We start from the raw sequence: 17,895 nt of genomic DNA on the forward strand, positions 1-17,895 counted from the left end.
GTGCCGCGCTGTCCTCTCTGTTCCCGAGGGGCAGTGTTTTCTCACTCTTACAGTGGGATGTTCCACCTTTTCTCTCCTTGTTTCTGACGGTGTTCCATATCGTTTCCTGTGTCTGAGGTTGCTACACTCCTCCTCTACCAACCTCAACTTGTCAGATAATGTATTGCTTTTCTTTGAAACACTTTCTCTCTCCGAAGAAGTCTCATACTCTGCTGTAGACTTTTTCTAAGCCTCCGATGACGTTGCACAGAATTGCTTTTTTGGTGTGGACTCTCTAAGTAGTTGCGAATGTTCTGTCATGCTGTGGCTGTCTTTTTAAACTCCCCCTTTCCCCGCACCCCAACTCTGCCCATACCCCGCCCACCTACCCGTGGAGTTGTTGTTACACATGTTTCCTGTCTCGCTGGAGTTGCTCCACACTTCCTCTCTCTCTCTCCGTTCCCACACGGTGATGATCCCCTCTGCTGTCTGCTAGGCTGCGCGGATCCCACTTCGGGCGGCAGAGGCTCAGCAGGAGCAACCCTCTGTTGGAAAAGCGCCTGTTGCGGTGCTTCGCGGCGGTGTTCCCTGTTACTCCTCCAGCATTTCTTGCTCTTTCTCGATGACGCTCGCAGCTGCGGTCGCCGCGCACTTTGACACTGTCCCGCGGCACTGACCCCCCTTTCCTTTCCGCCTCTGACAGAACTACCCGCTCTCCCCCCGTCGCTCCGCCACCAGCCCCTCCGCCCCTCACCCCGAAGCGCCGCCGCCGTACATGGATCCGGACAATGCCCAGATTCCTGGTGACTTTGGCTCTCCTGACTGAGGCTCTGGCTGTGGCAGGTAAGGCGGGCGGCCGGGGTTGCCTAGTGTCCATGTATATGTGGCGTTGGGGGTAGGGGGAGGGGGTTGTGGTGGGTGATGGACCAAGAAGGGAGTGACAGGGTGGGGGCCTGTAATAGAGTTATGGGGGTTCGAGTACGGAGAATGGGTTGGGGGGAGGTGTTGGAATAGTGGACTGTGCGAGGGTGAATGATGTTTGTTCAATTAGGGTTGGTGTGAACGAATGTGGTGAGGTCTCGGTTAGTAGGCCGGGGCCCCTGTTGGGATGTTAGCAGTGGTGTGCTTTGCGGGCCAGGTGGGCACGTGATCTTGGGGGCCGCAATCTCAGGGCTTGTGGGAAGGCACAGTGGAGTTTGGGAGGGTTCAGCATACGTGTGGTTGCTGCCTGTGGAGGGCCAACAGTGTGGCCGGGCTGTGGGGGCTACTATCGCGGTATAGGGGAATATTAGATAGTGGAGGGATGACGTGGGGTGTCTCTGATGGTGATGGCTACATGAATGCACTTGGTGGGTGACGTGAGTCGGAAGGCTGGAGAACAAGGGGGGGGGGTCCTCAAATGGCGTGGATGGCTCCAGTGGCATGCGCGGGAGCGTGCAGTGTACCTTGGCTTCATTTGGCGGAGTAAGAAGGAGGGGGTGCTTGGGGCTGGTTTAGCTGCCTACATTTGAACCCGGTGACATTACACGGTGCAGGGGTGCTGCACACAGTCCATGATGGGGGCGTGATGTCTGGGCTTTATTTGTTAGAGGGGCGAATCGTGTGGTCTAACCGGAGAGAGCAGGGCGTTCTTTTTGGAGAGCTGGTGGTGCAAGTGGCTGGTGGACCCTAGGCAGGGTCAGCGGGTGACGGGGTGGGATTAGTTCGTGGAAGTCTCTAACCTCGAGTCGCCTCCTCTCCAGTCTGTGAGCAATGGGCTCAAGGGAAGAGGGTAGGAGCGTCGAGAGCAGGCGGATTCTTGACGGTTTTTAGAACAATGCAACAAGTGTCCTCTAGCCCCTTTGCTCTTCTCTTTAGCCCGCTCCCCCCGCCCCCTCTTTGCTCTCTCCACTCAGCTCGGTTCGCAGACTCTCCCCCGCTTTCATCACTGGTACTGGTACACACACCAGTCCTCAGTGACCACACTTTCCAGCCTTTTTTCTTGACTTGTTTAATGCTCATTTATATAATTCCCCTGAAGAATACGAATCCCGCGCGCCTGCTGCCGCCGTTAACCCCGCGTCCTCTAATCCAGGTTCTCACCATTTCCTAACAAAGCGTTCCCGGGCCCAGCAAAGACTCCCATCTCCTAGCAACAACACCCCCCCCCCCTAGCCCCCTCTGCGGACCCTACACGAAGGTCTACCCTCTTAGCAAAAGTCCTGTGCTCTCCCACAAACACGCCCGTTTCTCTTTTAACGCCCCCTATCAACTCCACCGAACAAGACACCAAGCCAACCACACAAACTGTTCTCACATCCACACACCAAGCACATTACAACCACCAACCAACACAAACCAGCACACAGTGACCGTTTCTTCCAAACTGAAGCTACCAACAGGACATCAAAGCTCTCTAGCGTCCCCCCTTCATCCTACTAACAAAGCTCCGTCAGCCCTCCTCCTTCCTATTCAGACCCGCCAGAGCGCGTGCAAGTGGCAGCAGCGCAGTACAAGACCAAATAACATAACATAACATTAACAAAGTAGTTTCCAGAAGAATACTCCACAGGAATGTCTCTGGTGTTTTGCTGCACCAATCCAAAGTCCTCCCCCCTCGTGCACCCGTATTAAAGGGTCTCCATTACCCCCACACTGCAATGCCCAGGGAAGCCCCCTCGCCTCTCTGTTTTCAATCACACGAGAAATTATTTTTTTTCTCCCTCTTTTTTTTCTGATCACTCCACTCTTTTGTCTGGGACTTCTTGCAGCTCTCCCAGTGAACTTTCTCGAACATTCAATCGATGGCCTGCGTGATTTACAAGATTTAATGCTTACGCTCTATTATTGTGGTTGACTGTCTTCTTCCCCATAGCTCGATGTGAAAAATTAATTAGGTTTAGTGCAGGCACGTAAAAAAGTAACCGAAAACGTTACCATGGCACGTTTCCAAGCCAGCGAAAAGGCAACAGATAGACAGCAATGCAGACTGCAATGGCAAATGGGGCTGTGTTGGCCCTGCGCAAGTGTCTGTCACGGATGAAGTGTGGGGGCCTGATTCATGGAACTTTTAGCGTGGTGCAAAGTGACTTTGTAGCGGTGGAAAGTGGCTTTGCACTTTCAACCAACACCCTGATCTACAGAGCGGTGCAAAGTGTATTTTTTCAGTGCAAAGTGACTTTGCACAGACTTTGCATCACTTTGAAGTGCAAAAATACACTTTGCACTCTGTGAATCAGGGTTTTTGTTGGCAGTACAAAGTCACTTTGCACCACTGCAAAGAACAGGTTGAATCGCCCGATAAGGAAGACGTCCATGCCAGTGAGATTCAACCAGTTTTATGGTATTAGCGTTGACAAAGGAGATGATGTACCATCGGGGCCCTTAAATTAGGGTGTTCCCCCCTTTGCAACACTTTACGGTGCACGTGCGAGGCCTCAGGTGGTTCTGGACACATGATGCGGAGTGCGGGGATTTAGCGAGAATGAGGAGTGGATGGAGGCACGAAACATGCAGAGAGCTCCATTTTAAAACAAATAAGTAAGGGCAAAATCAAAGCTTAAAGATCACTGGTTGCCGTTGATACCAATGTACAAGAAACAAAGGTACAGTGAGTACAAGTGCATGTGCGTGTCATTATCTGCCACTAGAACCTAGACCTCCACAAGATACATACACTCACACAGCCAGAGCCTGGAACACGTATAGTCTACAACAGATCCCCTCACATAGCCCAGACCAGCTATGCACATACCCTCAGCAGAAGCTTGGCATCTGCCCCGCGCTGAACCCTGAAGACACATTGTTGACCCGTTTATAGGTTCCAATCCCAACATAACATAATTAAACAATAAGAACACTGCCAATATAGACTGTAAATGCTTTAAAGTGGACTTTTGGGGTCATAGATAATATGCAGCTTCTCTGTAAGACTCATTCTGTAAGGAGACTTGATGTAAAGTCAGCTGTCACAAATTTGAAATGTCATGCGCGGGATCCAGTCATGTTACCGAAAGAAAATCAGAGTGGTAAGTTTTACCGAAGTAAAAAATACTGAACATTTTAAATAAATAACTAAATCTATATATATATATATATCATGGCCACGGTAGTGGCCATGTTGTAATGGTTAAGTTGGTGTTTCCATAGAAAGAGCACTTTTTGGGCGGCTTATAACTTCGCACTCCCTGGACAAATCCTCACCAAACTTTGAAAAAAAGTATTTGGGTCACTCTGAATTTTTTTGCAAAGTTTGGTGAGGATTCGTCCAGGGGGGGCAAAGTTATAGGGGGGGTCCCAAAACTTTTTTTTTTCCCCATAGACATAATGGGAACCTCCAGGCCAAACCACTGGACGGATTTACACCAAATTTGCGGCAGGGGCGGCGGCTTAGTCCCGAAAGCGTGCTTTGCTTTATTTGGTGTAAATCCGTCCAGTAGTTTTTAAAAAAATGACAAAAATGTAAGTGGAAAAAATTAGTGATATCTGTGTTCGCTTCGCGGACACACTTCCCTGTTCGCTCCGCGGACAGGACGGTGATTGGGCAAGCAGCTTGCGTGATGTCCGCGGACATCTGACATGCTCTCTCATTGGATGCGGTGAAAGCGTGTAGTGCGTCTGGCTTAAGAGACGCCCGCCATCTTTGTTCCTCGCCGCCTGCACAGTAAGTCTTGTGTCTGTCTCCTGTTCTTCCCACCCCCGCTCATGCCCCGTGTGTCCTTCTTGTCCCCCCCACCCCCACTCATGCTCCGTTTCTCCACTGTTCCTCCAGCCCCCCGCTCACGCCATCGGCACACGGTGGCCAGCGGAGGGCCGAGGAGTGGGATCTGCCGCCTGCACACGAACGCCGTGTGTCTCTCTCCCACCCCCCACCCCCCGCTCATGCCCCGTGTGTCTCTCTCCCTCCCCCAGCCCCCGCTCTTGCCCCGTGTGTCTCTCTCCCCTTCCCCCACCCCCCGATCATGCCCCATGTGTCTCTCTCCCTCCCCCCACCCCGCTCATGCCCGTGTGTCTCTCTCCCTCCCCCCGCCCCCCGCTCATGCCCCGTGTGTCTCTCTCCCCTTCCCCCCAACCCCCGCTCATGCCCCGTGTGTCTCTCTCCCTCCCCCCATCCCCGCTCATGCCCCGTGTGTCTCTCTCCCCCACCCCCTCCCATGCCCTGTGTGTCTCTCCCCCACTCGCCCTGCCCCAACTCATGCCCCATGTCTCTCTCCCTCCCCTCCAGCCCCGCTCATGCCCCGTCTGTCTCTCTCCCTCCCCTCCACCCCCACTCATGCCCCGTGTGTCTCTCTCCTCCCCGACCCCCACTCACGCCCCGTGTGTCTCTTTCCCTCCCCCCCACCCCTGCTCATGCCCCGTGTGTCTCTTCCCCTCCCGCCCACCCCCGCTCATGCCCCGTGTGTCTCTCTCCCCTTCCCCCACCCCTGCTCATGCCCCGTGTGTCTCTCTCCCTCCCCCGACCCCTGCTCATGCCCCGTGTGTCTCTCCCTCTCCCCCTCCCGCTCACCCCCGCTCATGCCCCGTATGTCTCTCTCCCTCCCTGCCACCCCCGCTCATGCCCCGTGTCTCTCTCCCCTTCCCTCCACCCCCGCTCATGCCTCGTGTGTCTCTCTCTCTCCCCCCACACCCGCTCATGCCTCGTGTGTTTCCCCCCTCCCGCCCACCCCCGCTCATGCCCCGTGTGTCTCTCCCTCTCCCCCTCCCGCTCACCCCCGCTCATGCCCCGTGTGTCTCTCTCCCTCCCTGCCACCCCGCTTATGCCCCATGTCTCTCTCCCCTTCCCTCCACCCCCGCTCATGCCCCGTGTCTCTCTCCCCTTCCCCCCACCCCCGCTCATGCCTCGTGTGTCTCTCTCTCTCCCCCCACCCCCGCTCATGCCTCGTGTGTCTCCCCCCCTCCCGCCCACCCCCGCTCATGCCCCGTGTGTCTCTCTCCCCTTCCCCCACCCCTGCTCATGCCCCGTGTGTCTCTCTCCCTCCCCCCACCCCTGCTCATGCCCCGTGTGTCTCTCCCTCTCCCCCTCCCGCTCACCCCCGCTCATGCCCCGTATGTCTCTCTCCCTCCCTGCCACCCCCGCTCATGCCCCGTGTCTCTCTCCCCTTCCCTCCACCCCCGCTCATGCCTCGTGTGTCTCTCTCTCTCCCCCCACACCCGCTCATGCCTCGTGTGTTTCCCCCCTCCCGCCCACCCCCGCTCATGCCCCGTGTGTCTCTCCCTCTCCCCCTCCCGCTCACCCCCGCTCATGCCCCGTGTGTCTCTCTCCCTCCCTGCCACCCCGCTCATGCCCCGTGTCTCTCTCCCCTTCCCTCCACCCCCGCTCATGCCCCGTGTCTCTCTCCCCTTCCCCCCACCCCCGCTCATGCCTCGTGTGTCTCTCTCTCTCCCCCCACCCCCCGCTCATGCCCCGTGTGTCTCTCTCCCTCCCTGCCACCCCCGCTCATGCCCCGTGTCTCTCTCCCCTTCCCTCCACCCCCGCTCATGCCCCGTGTCTCTCTCCCCTTCCCCCCACCCCCGCTCATGCCTCGTGTGTCTCTCTCTCTCCCCCCACCCCCGCTCATGCCTCGTGTGTCTCCCCCCCTCCCGCCCACCCCGCTCATGCCCCGTGTGTCTCTCCCCCTCCTGCCCACCCCCCGGTCATGCCCCGTGTGTCTCTCCCCCTCCCGCCCACCCCCCGCTCATGCCCCGTGTGTCTCTCCCCTTCCCCCCAACCCCGCTCATGCCCCGTGTGTCTCTCTCCTTCCCCGCACCCCCGCTCATGCCCCGTGTATCTCTCTCCCTCCCCCCACCCCAGCTCATGCCCCGTGTCTCTCCCCTTCGCCCCACCCCCCCGCTCATGCCTCGTGTGTCTCTCCCCCTCCTGCCCACCCCCCACTCATGCCCTGGGTGTCTCTCCCGTTCCCCCCACCCCCGCTCATGCCCCGTGTGTCTCTCTCCTTCCCCCCACCCCCGCTCATGCCCCGTGTGTCTCTCTCCCTCCCCCCCACCCCCGCTCATGCCCCGTGTCTCTCCCCTTCCCCCAGCCCCCCCTCATGCCTCGTGTGTCTCTCTCCCGCCCCCCCAGCCCCGCTCCTGCCACGTGTGTCTCTCTCCCCTCCCCCCCACCCCCGCTCCTGCCCCGTGTGTCTCTCCCCCTCCCGCCCACCCCCCGCTCATGCCACGTGTGTCTCTCTCCCTCCCCCCACCCCCGCTCATGCCCCGTGTGTCTCTTCCCCTCCCGCCCACCCCCCGTGTGTCTCTCTCCCTCCTCCCCACCTCCCGCTCATGCCCTGTGTGTCTCTCTTCCCTTCCCCCCACCCCCGCTCATGCCCCCTGTCTGTCTTCTTTTCCCCCGCTCATGCCCCGTGTCTGTCTCCTGTTCTCCCCACCCCCCGCTCATGCACCGTATCTGTCTCCTGTTCCCCTCATGTGCCGTGTCTGTCTCCTGTTGCCCCCCACACCCCCGCTCATGCCCCGTGTCTCTCTCCTGTTCTCCCCACCCCCGCTCATGCCCTGTGTTTGTGTCCTGTTCCCCCCACCCCCCGCTCATGCCCCGTGTCGCTCTCCTGTTGCCCCCCACACCCCCGCTCATGCCCCGTGTCTGTCTCCTGTTCCCCCACCCGCTCATGCCCCGTGTCTCTCTCTTGTTGCCCCCCAACCCCCGCTCATGCCCCGTGTCTGTCTCCTGTTCTCCCCACCATCCCGCTCATGCCCGTGGCTGTCTCCTGTTCCTCCCACCCACCGCTTATGCCCCGGGCTGTCTCCTGGTGCCCCCCACCCCCCCCGCTCATGCCCCGTGTCTGTTCTCCCCACCCCCCGCTCATGCCCCGTGTCTGTCTCCTGTTCCCCCCACCCCTCGCTCATGCCCTGTGTCTGTCTCCCGTTCCCCCCACCCCCCGCTCATGCCCCGTGTCTGTCTTCTTTTCCCCCGCTCATGCCCCGTGTCTGTCTCCTGTTCTCCCCACCCCCCGCTCATGCACCGTATCTGTCTCCTGTTCCCCTCATGTGCCGTGTCTGTCTCCTGTTGCCCCCCACACCTCCCGCTCATGCCCCGTGTCTGTCTCCTGTTGTTCTCCCCACCCCCCGCTCATGCCCTGTGTCTGTGTCCTGTTCCCCCCACCCCCCGCTCATGCCCCGTGTCGGTCTCCTGTTGCCCCCCACCCCCCCGCTCATGCCCCGTGTCTGTCTCCTGTTGTTCTCCCCACCACCCGCTCATGCCCTGTGTCTGTGTCCTGTTCCCCCCACCCCCCGCTCATGCCCCGTGTCGGTCTCCTGTTGCCCCCCACCCCCCCGCTCATGCCCTGTGTCTGTCTCCTGTTCCCCCACCCGCTCATGCCCCGTGTCTCTCTCTTGTTGCCCCCCAACCCCCGCTCATGCCCCGTGTCTGTCTCCTGTTCTCCCCACCATCCCGCTCATGCCCGTGGCTGTCTCCTGTTCCTCCCACCCACCGCTCATGCCCCGGGCTGTCTCCTGGTGCCCCCCACCCCACCACTCATGCCCCGTGTCTGTTCTCCCCACCCCCCGCTCATGCCCCATGTCTGTTGTTCCCCCCACCCCCCGCTCATGCCCCGTGTCTGTCTACTGTTCCCCCCACCCCTCGCTCATGCCCCGTGTCTGTCTCCTGTTCCCCCCACCCCCCGCTCATGCCCCGTGTCTGTCTCCTGTTGCCCCCCAACCCCCGCTCATGCCCCGTGTCTGTCTCCTCTTGCCCCCAACCCCCCGCTCATGCCCGTGTCTGTCTCTGTTGTTGCCCCCACCCCCCGCTCATGCCCCGTGTCTGTCTCCTGTACCCCCCACCCCACCGCTTATGCCCCGTGTCTCTCTCCTGTTGTCCCCCACCCCCTGCTCATGCCCTGTTTCTGTCTCCTGTACCTCCCCACCCCCGCTCATGCCCCGTGTCTCTCTCCTGTTGCCCCCCCACCCCCTCTCATGCCCCGTGTCTGTCTTCTGTTCCCTCCACCCCCCGCTCATGCCCCGTGTCTGTCTCCTGTTCCCCCCACCCCCCGCTCATGCCCCGTGTCTGTCTCCTGTTGCCCCCCAACCCCCTGCTCATGCCCCGTGTCTGTCTCCTCTTGCCCCCCACCCCCCGCTCATGCCCGTGTCTGTCTCTGTTGTTCCCCCCACCCCCCGCTCATGCCCCGTGTCTGTCTTCTGTTGCCCCCATCCCCCGCTCATGCCCCGTGTCTGTCTCCTGTACCCCCCACCCCCCGCTCATGCCCCGTGTCTGTCTCATGTTCCCCCCAACCGCTCATGCCCCGTGTCTCTCTCCTGTTGCCCCCTGCTCATGCCCCGTGTCTGTCTCCTGTTCCCCCACCCGCTCATGCCCCGTGTCTCTCTCCTGTTGCCCCCACCCCCCGCTCATGCCCCGTGTCTGTCTCCTGTACCCCCCACCCCCCCGCTCATGCCCCGTGTCTCTCTCCTGTTGCCCCCCACCCCCTCTCATGCCCGGTGTCTGTCTTCTGTTCCCCCCACCCCCCGCTCATGCCCCGTGTTTGTCTCCTGTTCCCCCCACCTCCCGCTCATGCCCCGTGTCTGTCTCCTGTTGCCTCCACCCATGCCCCGTGTCTGTCTCCTGTACCCCCCACTCCGCGCTCATGCCCCGTGTCTCTCTCCTGTTGCCCCCAACCCCCCGCTCATGCCCCGTGTCTGTCTCCTGTTGCCCCCCAAACCCCCGCTCATGCCCCGTGTCTGTCTCCTGTTCCCCCCATCCCCCGCTCATGCCCTGTGTCTGTCTCCTGTTCTCCCCACCCCCCCGCTCATGCCCCGTGTCTGTCTCCTGTTCTCCCCACCCCGTTCATGCCCCGTGTCTCTCTCCTGTTGGCCCCCCACCCCCCGCTCATGCCCCGTGTCTGTCTCCTGTTGCCCCCCACCCCCGCTCATGCCCCGTGTCTCCCTCGTGTTCCCCCACCCCCCGCTCATGCCCCGTGTTACCCCCCACCCCACCCGCTCATGCCCCGCGTCTCCCTCGTGTTCCCCCACCCCCCGCTCACGCCCCTTGTCTCTCTCCTTTCCCCCCCACCCCCGCTCAGGTCCAGTGTGTGCCCTGTACCCCCCCGCTCATGCCCCGTGTCTCCCTCGTGTTCCTCCCCACCCCCCGCTCATACCCCGTGTCTCCCTCGTGTTCCTCCCCACCCGCTGCTCATGCCCCATGTCTCTCTCGTGTTCCCCCCACCACCGCTCATGCCCCGTGTTTCCTTCCTTTTCCCCCCCACCCCCTGCTCATGCCCGTTTGTACCCTGTTCCCTCTCACCCCCCGCTCATGCTCATGTGTCTCCCCTGTTCCCCCCCACCCCCCGCTCATGCCCTGTTGTGTTCTTTATACACCCCGCCTTCCCTTTCCATGGTGGCCATCTTGGTAAAAGATTTTCCTTCCTACACCGGGACGCTGCAGGTGTCCCGGTGTAGGAAGGAAAATCTTTTTGGTTTTTTTTACCACCCGGCGTTCCCACTTTGAGGACATAAGATGTTAGTGGTCTTCATCTATTGAAAAGGATGTTATGGTGATGTTGCACTAATAAAAACCTTTAAAATTTAGTTTAAAAAAAATGTTACAGGGACGTTATGGTTAAGTTGCACTAATAAAAACCTATGAAATTCAATGAAAAAACTTTGTTAAAGGGACGTTATGGTTAAGTTGTGCTACTAAAAACCTATGAAATTCAGTGAAAAAACTTTGTTAAAGGGACGTTATGGTTAAGTTGCGCTACTAAAAACCTATGAAATTCAGTGAAAAAACGTTGTCAAAGGGACGTTATGGTTCCAAGTAAAACCGAAAAACCCTTGAAATTTGCCAGTTATGGTAAGCTAAGCAACCATAACTCGCGCCACCACCGTGCACTGCTAAAACTAACACCCAGGACATCAAAGATGACATCACAAATGTCATTGATGACATCACTGATGACATCATATGTCTGGCTCACTCTTTTTTCTTTTGCTGACATATCTAGGCCACATGGTTTTCTTCAGTAACAGTCAGAAACTAAAAATTGTATTTTATTTGTAGACATATCCTTCAAGTAGGTTCTTACAGTAATTCCCTTAGAGTCCAGTCACATCACATGAAACATATACATACGGGAAGACACAAGCTTGAAAGACAGCAATCCTTTTTGTGCATAAAGATAATCAATAGACTTATGAGCACTTTCTGATAGCTCTGTTTTTTTTTTTTTTTATGGCTGTACTTTCCCTGTATATGGTCATATTTGTATACATTGTACTCACACTACTTTCCTTAGGGTCCAATCACATAAAGTGATACATATACCTAGGGTAAATAGCAGCTTTGAAACAGAGCAATCATTTATTTGCATGAAAATAATCAGTTACATTATGAATTGTTTCTGCTACTACTTGTGCTTTTTTGCTAACTTCACTTTCCCTGTATATACCCATATCGGTATGTGTTCTTGTGTCTTTGTGTTTTGTCTTTAGTAATGCAATTATGTAATACATGTGTTTTATTAGCTACTGATTACATATTTCACAGTACACAAAAATCTATTAAGAAAAAAATTATCATTTCATTATTCAACATATTAACATTACAAATATTATACCATCATCTTGTACACTGCACACAATGTTATGTTTCTGTATGAGTAGCTTAGTATACGAGATAGAACCCCATAATAGAATGCTATTTATATCAATGCATCGTTCAATGCACTAATTAGGGTATGATATTTATTGCAATGATCCTTGACACTTGTTTTGCAACATTATAATAAGAATCCCTTGTACACATATTTAATGAAAAGTACATACACATGTGATGTCATCAGTGACATTTGTGATGTCATCTTTGATGTCCTGGGTGTTAGTCTTAGCAGTGCACGGTGGTGGCGCCAGTTATGGTTGCTTAGCTTACCATAACTGGCGAATTTCAAGGGTTTTTCGGTTTTACTTGGAACCATAACGTCCCTTTGACAAAGTTTTTTCACTGAATTTAATAGGTTTTTAGTAGCGCAACTTAACCATAACGTCCCTTTAACAAAGTTTTTTCACTGAATATATATATATATATATATATAGTGGGGCAGGGGTTAAATGGGTGGGGATGGGGTTAAAAGGATAGGAAAACAGGGCGATTGGGGGATCCCCCAAATTTAAAAAAAAGGGTATTTCTTCAGTATTTTTTACCTCAGTAAAACTTACAGCTCTGATTTTTACTTTGGTAAAATCAAATATAACCATCATACACATCTCAGACCCCACAGGCACCCAGTGAATATCTCTCACTAAATAAGTCATAGGCTTATGTTTCCTAAAATAGAATATTAAGAATCTGGGAGCATTCTGGAGTACCTGCAAGTGCTTGAAATGATCAGTGGCACTAATGTCTAAACCTGAATTAATCAAACTCCTCATGGCATAGCTGGGTTTCCACTGGAGATGACGGGTAAAACAAGTCAGGGACCTATTACCTGATACAATATTCACAGCCAAACTGCTCCTGCAGAAGTATTCATTGTGACATCTAGATGTCAGCAGACAGTGCACCCTTGGCTCTAGGTGAGACTAAGGGAAACACGTGTTTGTGGTAAAGGAGCACATTTGTGTGGTTTGCACGTAGGCGATTGACTCTTAGGCCCAGAACCTTGGTGTTGTGATCCTTTAGTGTCAGACTGGTTTTCATCCTCGCCTCCAGAAGCTGCCTGGATTTTTGTCACAGCCCTAAAGTTGTTTCCTGGTCCAAGAAACAAAGACCATCTGCATAACGCAGGCTTTACAAAATGGCAGAAAAAATAAACTTCTGCCTGTCATTTAAATTTGTTTTATTATTATGTGAATTTGTTATACGAAAACATTACACATTTAATACAGAAGACATGAATTCACTAGTAAAATACATAAAATAATGAGGTAATACATTCCTGATAAACAAGTTAATTAATAAAATGAATACATTCTGAAAAGATCATATCGTAATTATATGATTTCAATCAATTTCAAATACCATGTAATCCTTAAAATAGCCATTGTCAAAATAGTTTAATTTCCGTTTGAGAGCCCAAAACAGAAGTCCTGGATTGAAAGCCAAGACTCATTGTGTGTAAATCTTGCCCAGACTGGCACTCGTAGATTATGTAATGCCATACATTCAATTAAAATATATCTTACTGTTTGAATACAACTTTCTTCATTACAAAATGTACATAATTTTCTTCTTGGCCAACAGAACCATGAGGGTCTTTTCTTCCGTGGCAGCAGCAGACCCTATCCCCATCCCCTGCGGTGTCCCACAAGGTTCCTGCGTTTCCCCCACCCTATATAACATCTTTACAAAGCCTCTCTTTGACAAACTGGACCATCTGGGTGTCACCTACACCAACAACGCGGATGACACCCAGATACTCCTTACCATCTCGGGCAACTACAGCGCTGATGTCACTAGGATAAACAAAATCTTTTCTATCATTCAGGCATGGATGGCCACACATGGCCTTTGCCTGAATGATGAGAAAACTGAACTTCTCATTGTCGGATCACCTAATAACTTACAAAAACTGAGCCCTGACTACTCCAACATCATCATCGACGGCAACACCATCCCAGTCGCTAAAAATGTGAAAACCCTTGGCTTTTATCTCAAAGCCAATACCAACCTCACCAACCAAGTTAACACGACTGCCTCAGCTACCGCCTTCACAGGGAAACTAATTAGAGCCCGTAGACCTTTTTTATCCACCAATAGCTGCCTCACGTAGGCTAGGGCTCTCATACAATCTAAGCTAGAGTATTGCAATAGCCTCTACCTAGGTGCCAACCAATCTATAATCAACAAACTACAGGTTCTCCAAAATAATGCGTTACGAGCAGCATTAAACATTCCTAGGCGTGAGCATATATCCGCCATCAGAATATCATGCTTTCAGGCTTTCCATTCAACAAAAAATTGACTTAAAAACGCTTTGCCTTACCTACAAAGTCCTTAACCAACTAGCCCCTCCCTACCTCACCAACAAACTCACCATGAAACCTGCCACCAGAATCACTAGATCCTCCAACACTCTATGCCTCTCTGTGCCCAGATTCACTGCTAAAAGAGCCGGCGGCTCAAGCTTCACGGTCCTTGCCTTTCAACTCTGGAACACCCTACCTTTAAACATTAAATCGACTAAATCCTTCCTATTATTCAGGAAACTTGTCATTGGCTGGTTATTGACCAAAATCCAATCTTAAGTTTGACCCAGCCTATCACAAAATTGTATATATTGTACATGCCTCATCACAAAATTGTATATATTGTACATGCCTCACCTATGCTTCAACTGCAAGTCTTAACCTCCTCTGTCTGTATATACTGTACATTATTTTACTACTGTATTACTGCAAATTCTATATATATTGTGCCTTGTAACTTGTCCTAAGCGCCCTTTCACTCCAGGGTCTGGAGCGCTATATAAATAAAATAAACAAACAAACAAACAAACAATAAACTATTAGCCAGTACACAAACATATTGGATTTGGCCAGTTAGAATGAATGTAATCTAAAACCGAGAACTTGCCCCCTACAATATGAATTGGGGAATTTCTGAAGGTATCGTGGTCTGTCGCCCAGCGGTTTATCTTAAATTACATACTATTGGGGATTTTTAACTTGTGCCTTGAGGCAATTGTATATACCCAAACTTTTTGGAATAATGCCTTTTTGTTCCCATGTGATTCTCACACAATGTATCCTTTGACTGCTCAATATTCTCCAGAATTTTCTCTGCCCGAGTCATAAAGTTTATGAAAGGACCAGCGATCACGTTTTTCAGAGACTTTTTTTTTTATATCTGCATACAGAGTATTGGCACTTGAGGATATGATATTCCTACAAAAGGTTACCACCTTCCAGTCAAGCCACCCTTTAATAGAAGTCAAGCCTAACTCATATCTCAGAGCAGAAATGGGGAGTGAATTTGGCAAATTTAACACTTTCTTCCATAATATCGATTTGATTATATCCCAATGAATATTGTTGGAAGTATAAAAGACATCCTGCCCATATGACAAAGAGGGTATCACTTTGATCTTGTAGTAATCAATAAAAGGGGTTAGTGAACATCTACAGTACTTGGAATTTATTCTCTTCATTTGGGAAGCTAGCTGATAGGCCTCTTCATTTAGTCTACTAATACAGCAGGAGATAGACACCAATGTGTCCAGACTAAACCCCAAGTAGAATATCTGCTTAGATGGTACAATCTGGACACACTCCACTCTGCAGCTAAACTCAATTGTTTTTCTCAAGATTTCAGCAGACATTCCACCATTAGCTCTAAGTGAGACTAAAGAAATACATGTTTCTGGTAAAGGATTGTGTGGTTTGCATGTCAGCGATTGACTTTTAGGCCCAGAATCTTGGTGTTGTGATGCTTTTGTTTCAGACTGGTTTTCATCCTCGCCTCCAGAGCTGCATTGATTTTCCCCACAGCCCTAAAGTGGTTTCCGGGTACAAGAAACAAACACCGTCAGCATTACACCGGCTTTAAAAAATGGCAGAAAAAATAAACTTCTGCCTGTAATGTGAGAGTAGACTAGCCCATTTCAGTTAACAAGCCACACATGCCACAGCAGAACATAGCAGCCACAGAGTCACCATCGGAAGTTCATCTCCAGTTCTGAGCCACCCGGAGATGGATAACGGGCATGCAAATTAACTGCAGCGTTTGCATTTTAGGCCCATATGACCAAGGATGACATTTCTCTAAAATGCTGGGCTAGTAGGAGTGTCTTCATGTATGCAATGACATCACAGAAAGTGAATACCCTTGGCATCACAGACCTGGCTCTGGACTGGTTGACCTCCTCTCTGACTGATCTTCCCAGGTGCAACTGGGCCGTTTTCTCTCCTCCAATTCAATCTACACCTGTGGTGTCCCTCAGGGATCTATCCTCTCATCTTGCCTTTTCAACATCTACCTGGCCCCTCTAGCCCATTCAATATCCACTTTCTCTCCTAACTTCCAGTGTTATGTAGATGACATACAGCTTTCCTTCAAGCTTCCCTCCTCTGCCTCCTCCTCTTTGTCTTTCATTCCTGACTACCTGACTGCTATTCAGGCATGGTGCACTGCTAACGATCTCTGCCTGAATGCTAGTAAGACAGAGATCCTTCTCATTGGAACCCATGCTCCCCGCTGTCTCTCCTTCCCTCCCACACTATGGCTGCTCTCCATGGGCACCCTCCCCCACCCTCCTGTGAGGCAAAAAACCTTGATGTCATCTTCGATTCCTCTCTCTCCTTCTCTTCTCACATCGAAGACCTTGCCAAGAAGGCCCCCTTTCAGCTGCACCTCCTCAGAGGCATTCTCCCTTTCCTCACCTTCCCCCAGAAACTCAATGTCTACAGAGATCTGGCCCTTTCCAGGCTAGACTACTGCAACAGCCTCTTCCTCAATCTGCCTAACTCCTCCCTTCACCCCCTTCAACTAATCCAGACTAGGACTGCAATACTTATCCTTGGCCTCAAGTCCAGAGACCGCAACTATCCAACACTAAAATCTCTCCACTCGCTCTCGGTTGCTGCAAGGATCAAATTCAAGACCCTGTGCATCATCCACAAGGCTTTCTGGGGCCTGTGACCCTGCTACATCCATCTCTCTCCCTAAATACCTTCCTGCCAGAACCCTTTGGTCTTCTAGCTCCAACTCTCTGCAGATCAGATGCTTTTCAAAGCAGAGAGTGGGGGCAGATCTCTCTCCTCCACAGGTGCCTCCCTCTGGAATGGCCTCCCTCACCCTCTCATACTTTAGGCAGATCTTCTTAAGTTCCAGAAGCTTCTCAAGATCTTAATTTTCTTTTCCTCCTTCCCTCTCGCCCTCCCCTTCTAATGTCCCTACTGCCGCTTCACTGACTGCCTGGTCCCTTCAGATTCTTACAGAGCACCAGGCCCTCCTTGTCCAGTCTACCCCTGCACTTGGTCTCCCTGGGCACCCCCCTCAACTTGCACTTGCCCTTTGGGCCCCCGCACTAGCCTAGCTGGGCCTGCACCCCTTGAGCCCTTCCAGCCCCTTACCTTGCACTTATCATGTAGACCTTCCTTCCCCAATGCTCTCTGCATCCCCAAGGCTCTGTCCACTTGGCCTTCCCTGGCACTCGCTATTCCCATGGGCACTGACACCCTGACCTTGCACCTCCCACCCCTCTCCCCCACACTTCTTGTAACAGCACTTGCACAATCTGAATGCCTAATAGGACTGTTTTTTATTTCTGTCATCCCTGTACCCCTCCCTCCCTTGTCTTGTGTCTTGAAACACATTGTGAATAGGTGCATTATAAATACCCAATAAATAAAAATAGGCTATTTGTGGCGGCCTGCAGTTGAAAAATCTGTTCCCATGATGTGGGTGATCTAGAGGCTGCCTCCTTTTGCTGTGAGTTCAAGAACCAGTGTCGTACCTGTGCATATCTATATGTGTCCCCTTCAGTAAGTTTGTAGTCATGTTTAATTCTTTACAATAATTTAATTTCCCTCTTGTGGAAGAGGTCTTCCACTTTGTTACATACCTGATTGGTCCATTTTGCAAAATTTGGGTCCTGTATTCCCGGGGTAAACCCCTATTTGCATGTGCTTGAGGTATAAGGGGATGGGTAGGATGTGCAGCTTCGTATTTTGCTAACACAGTCCCAAGCCTCTTAAATCGCTCTTGTAATTGGGCTTAGATATAGGCTTTGGGCTCGTAGGTTCCTGTGCAGCCAGGGTTTTGTCCAAATGTTCCTTCTGACTATCGTTTGTTCCATGGAAACCCATTTTATTTGGTATATGTCTGTACCCACTCTATCATGGGTTGAATCTGAGCTAACCCGACTACGTCTTGCTGAATATCATGTGTTCCTCTTCACTCTGGGGTCTCCTCCATCCTATTTGAAATTAAGTAGTTTTCTCTCCAAGACTTTCGTAGATGAGTTCCCAAATACAGCCCGCACTCCAACCGTCCATTTTGAAGTACCAGGAACGGTTACA

The 17,895-nt window shown here is 52.3% G+C and overlaps 1 protein-coding gene across 2 annotated transcripts in view; it reads left to right on the plus strand.

Moving 5' to 3' along the window:
- Positions 1-426: 426 nt before the first annotated feature.
- Positions 427-17,895, plus strand: part of VSTM4 (V-set and transmembrane domain containing 4) — a 168,527-nt gene continuing 151,058 nt past the window's right edge. Inside the window, exon 1 of one of the 2 annotated variants that reach the window (XM_069611157.1) lies at positions 427-822. In XM_069611157.1, coding sequence (XP_069467258.1) covers positions 768-822 — 55 coding nt within the window. In that variant the 5' untranslated portion in view covers positions 427-767. The remainder of the gene's footprint in view (positions 823-17,895) is intronic. The other variant, XM_069611158.1, reaches the window with a different exon arrangement.

This window comes from Ambystoma mexicanum, chromosome 8 (assembly GCF_040938575.1).
Source record: "Ambystoma mexicanum isolate Mex_15411 chromosome 8, UKY_AmexF1_1, whole genome shotgun sequence".
Lineage (NCBI taxonomy): Eukaryota > Metazoa > Chordata > Amphibia > Caudata > Ambystomatidae > Ambystoma > Ambystoma mexicanum.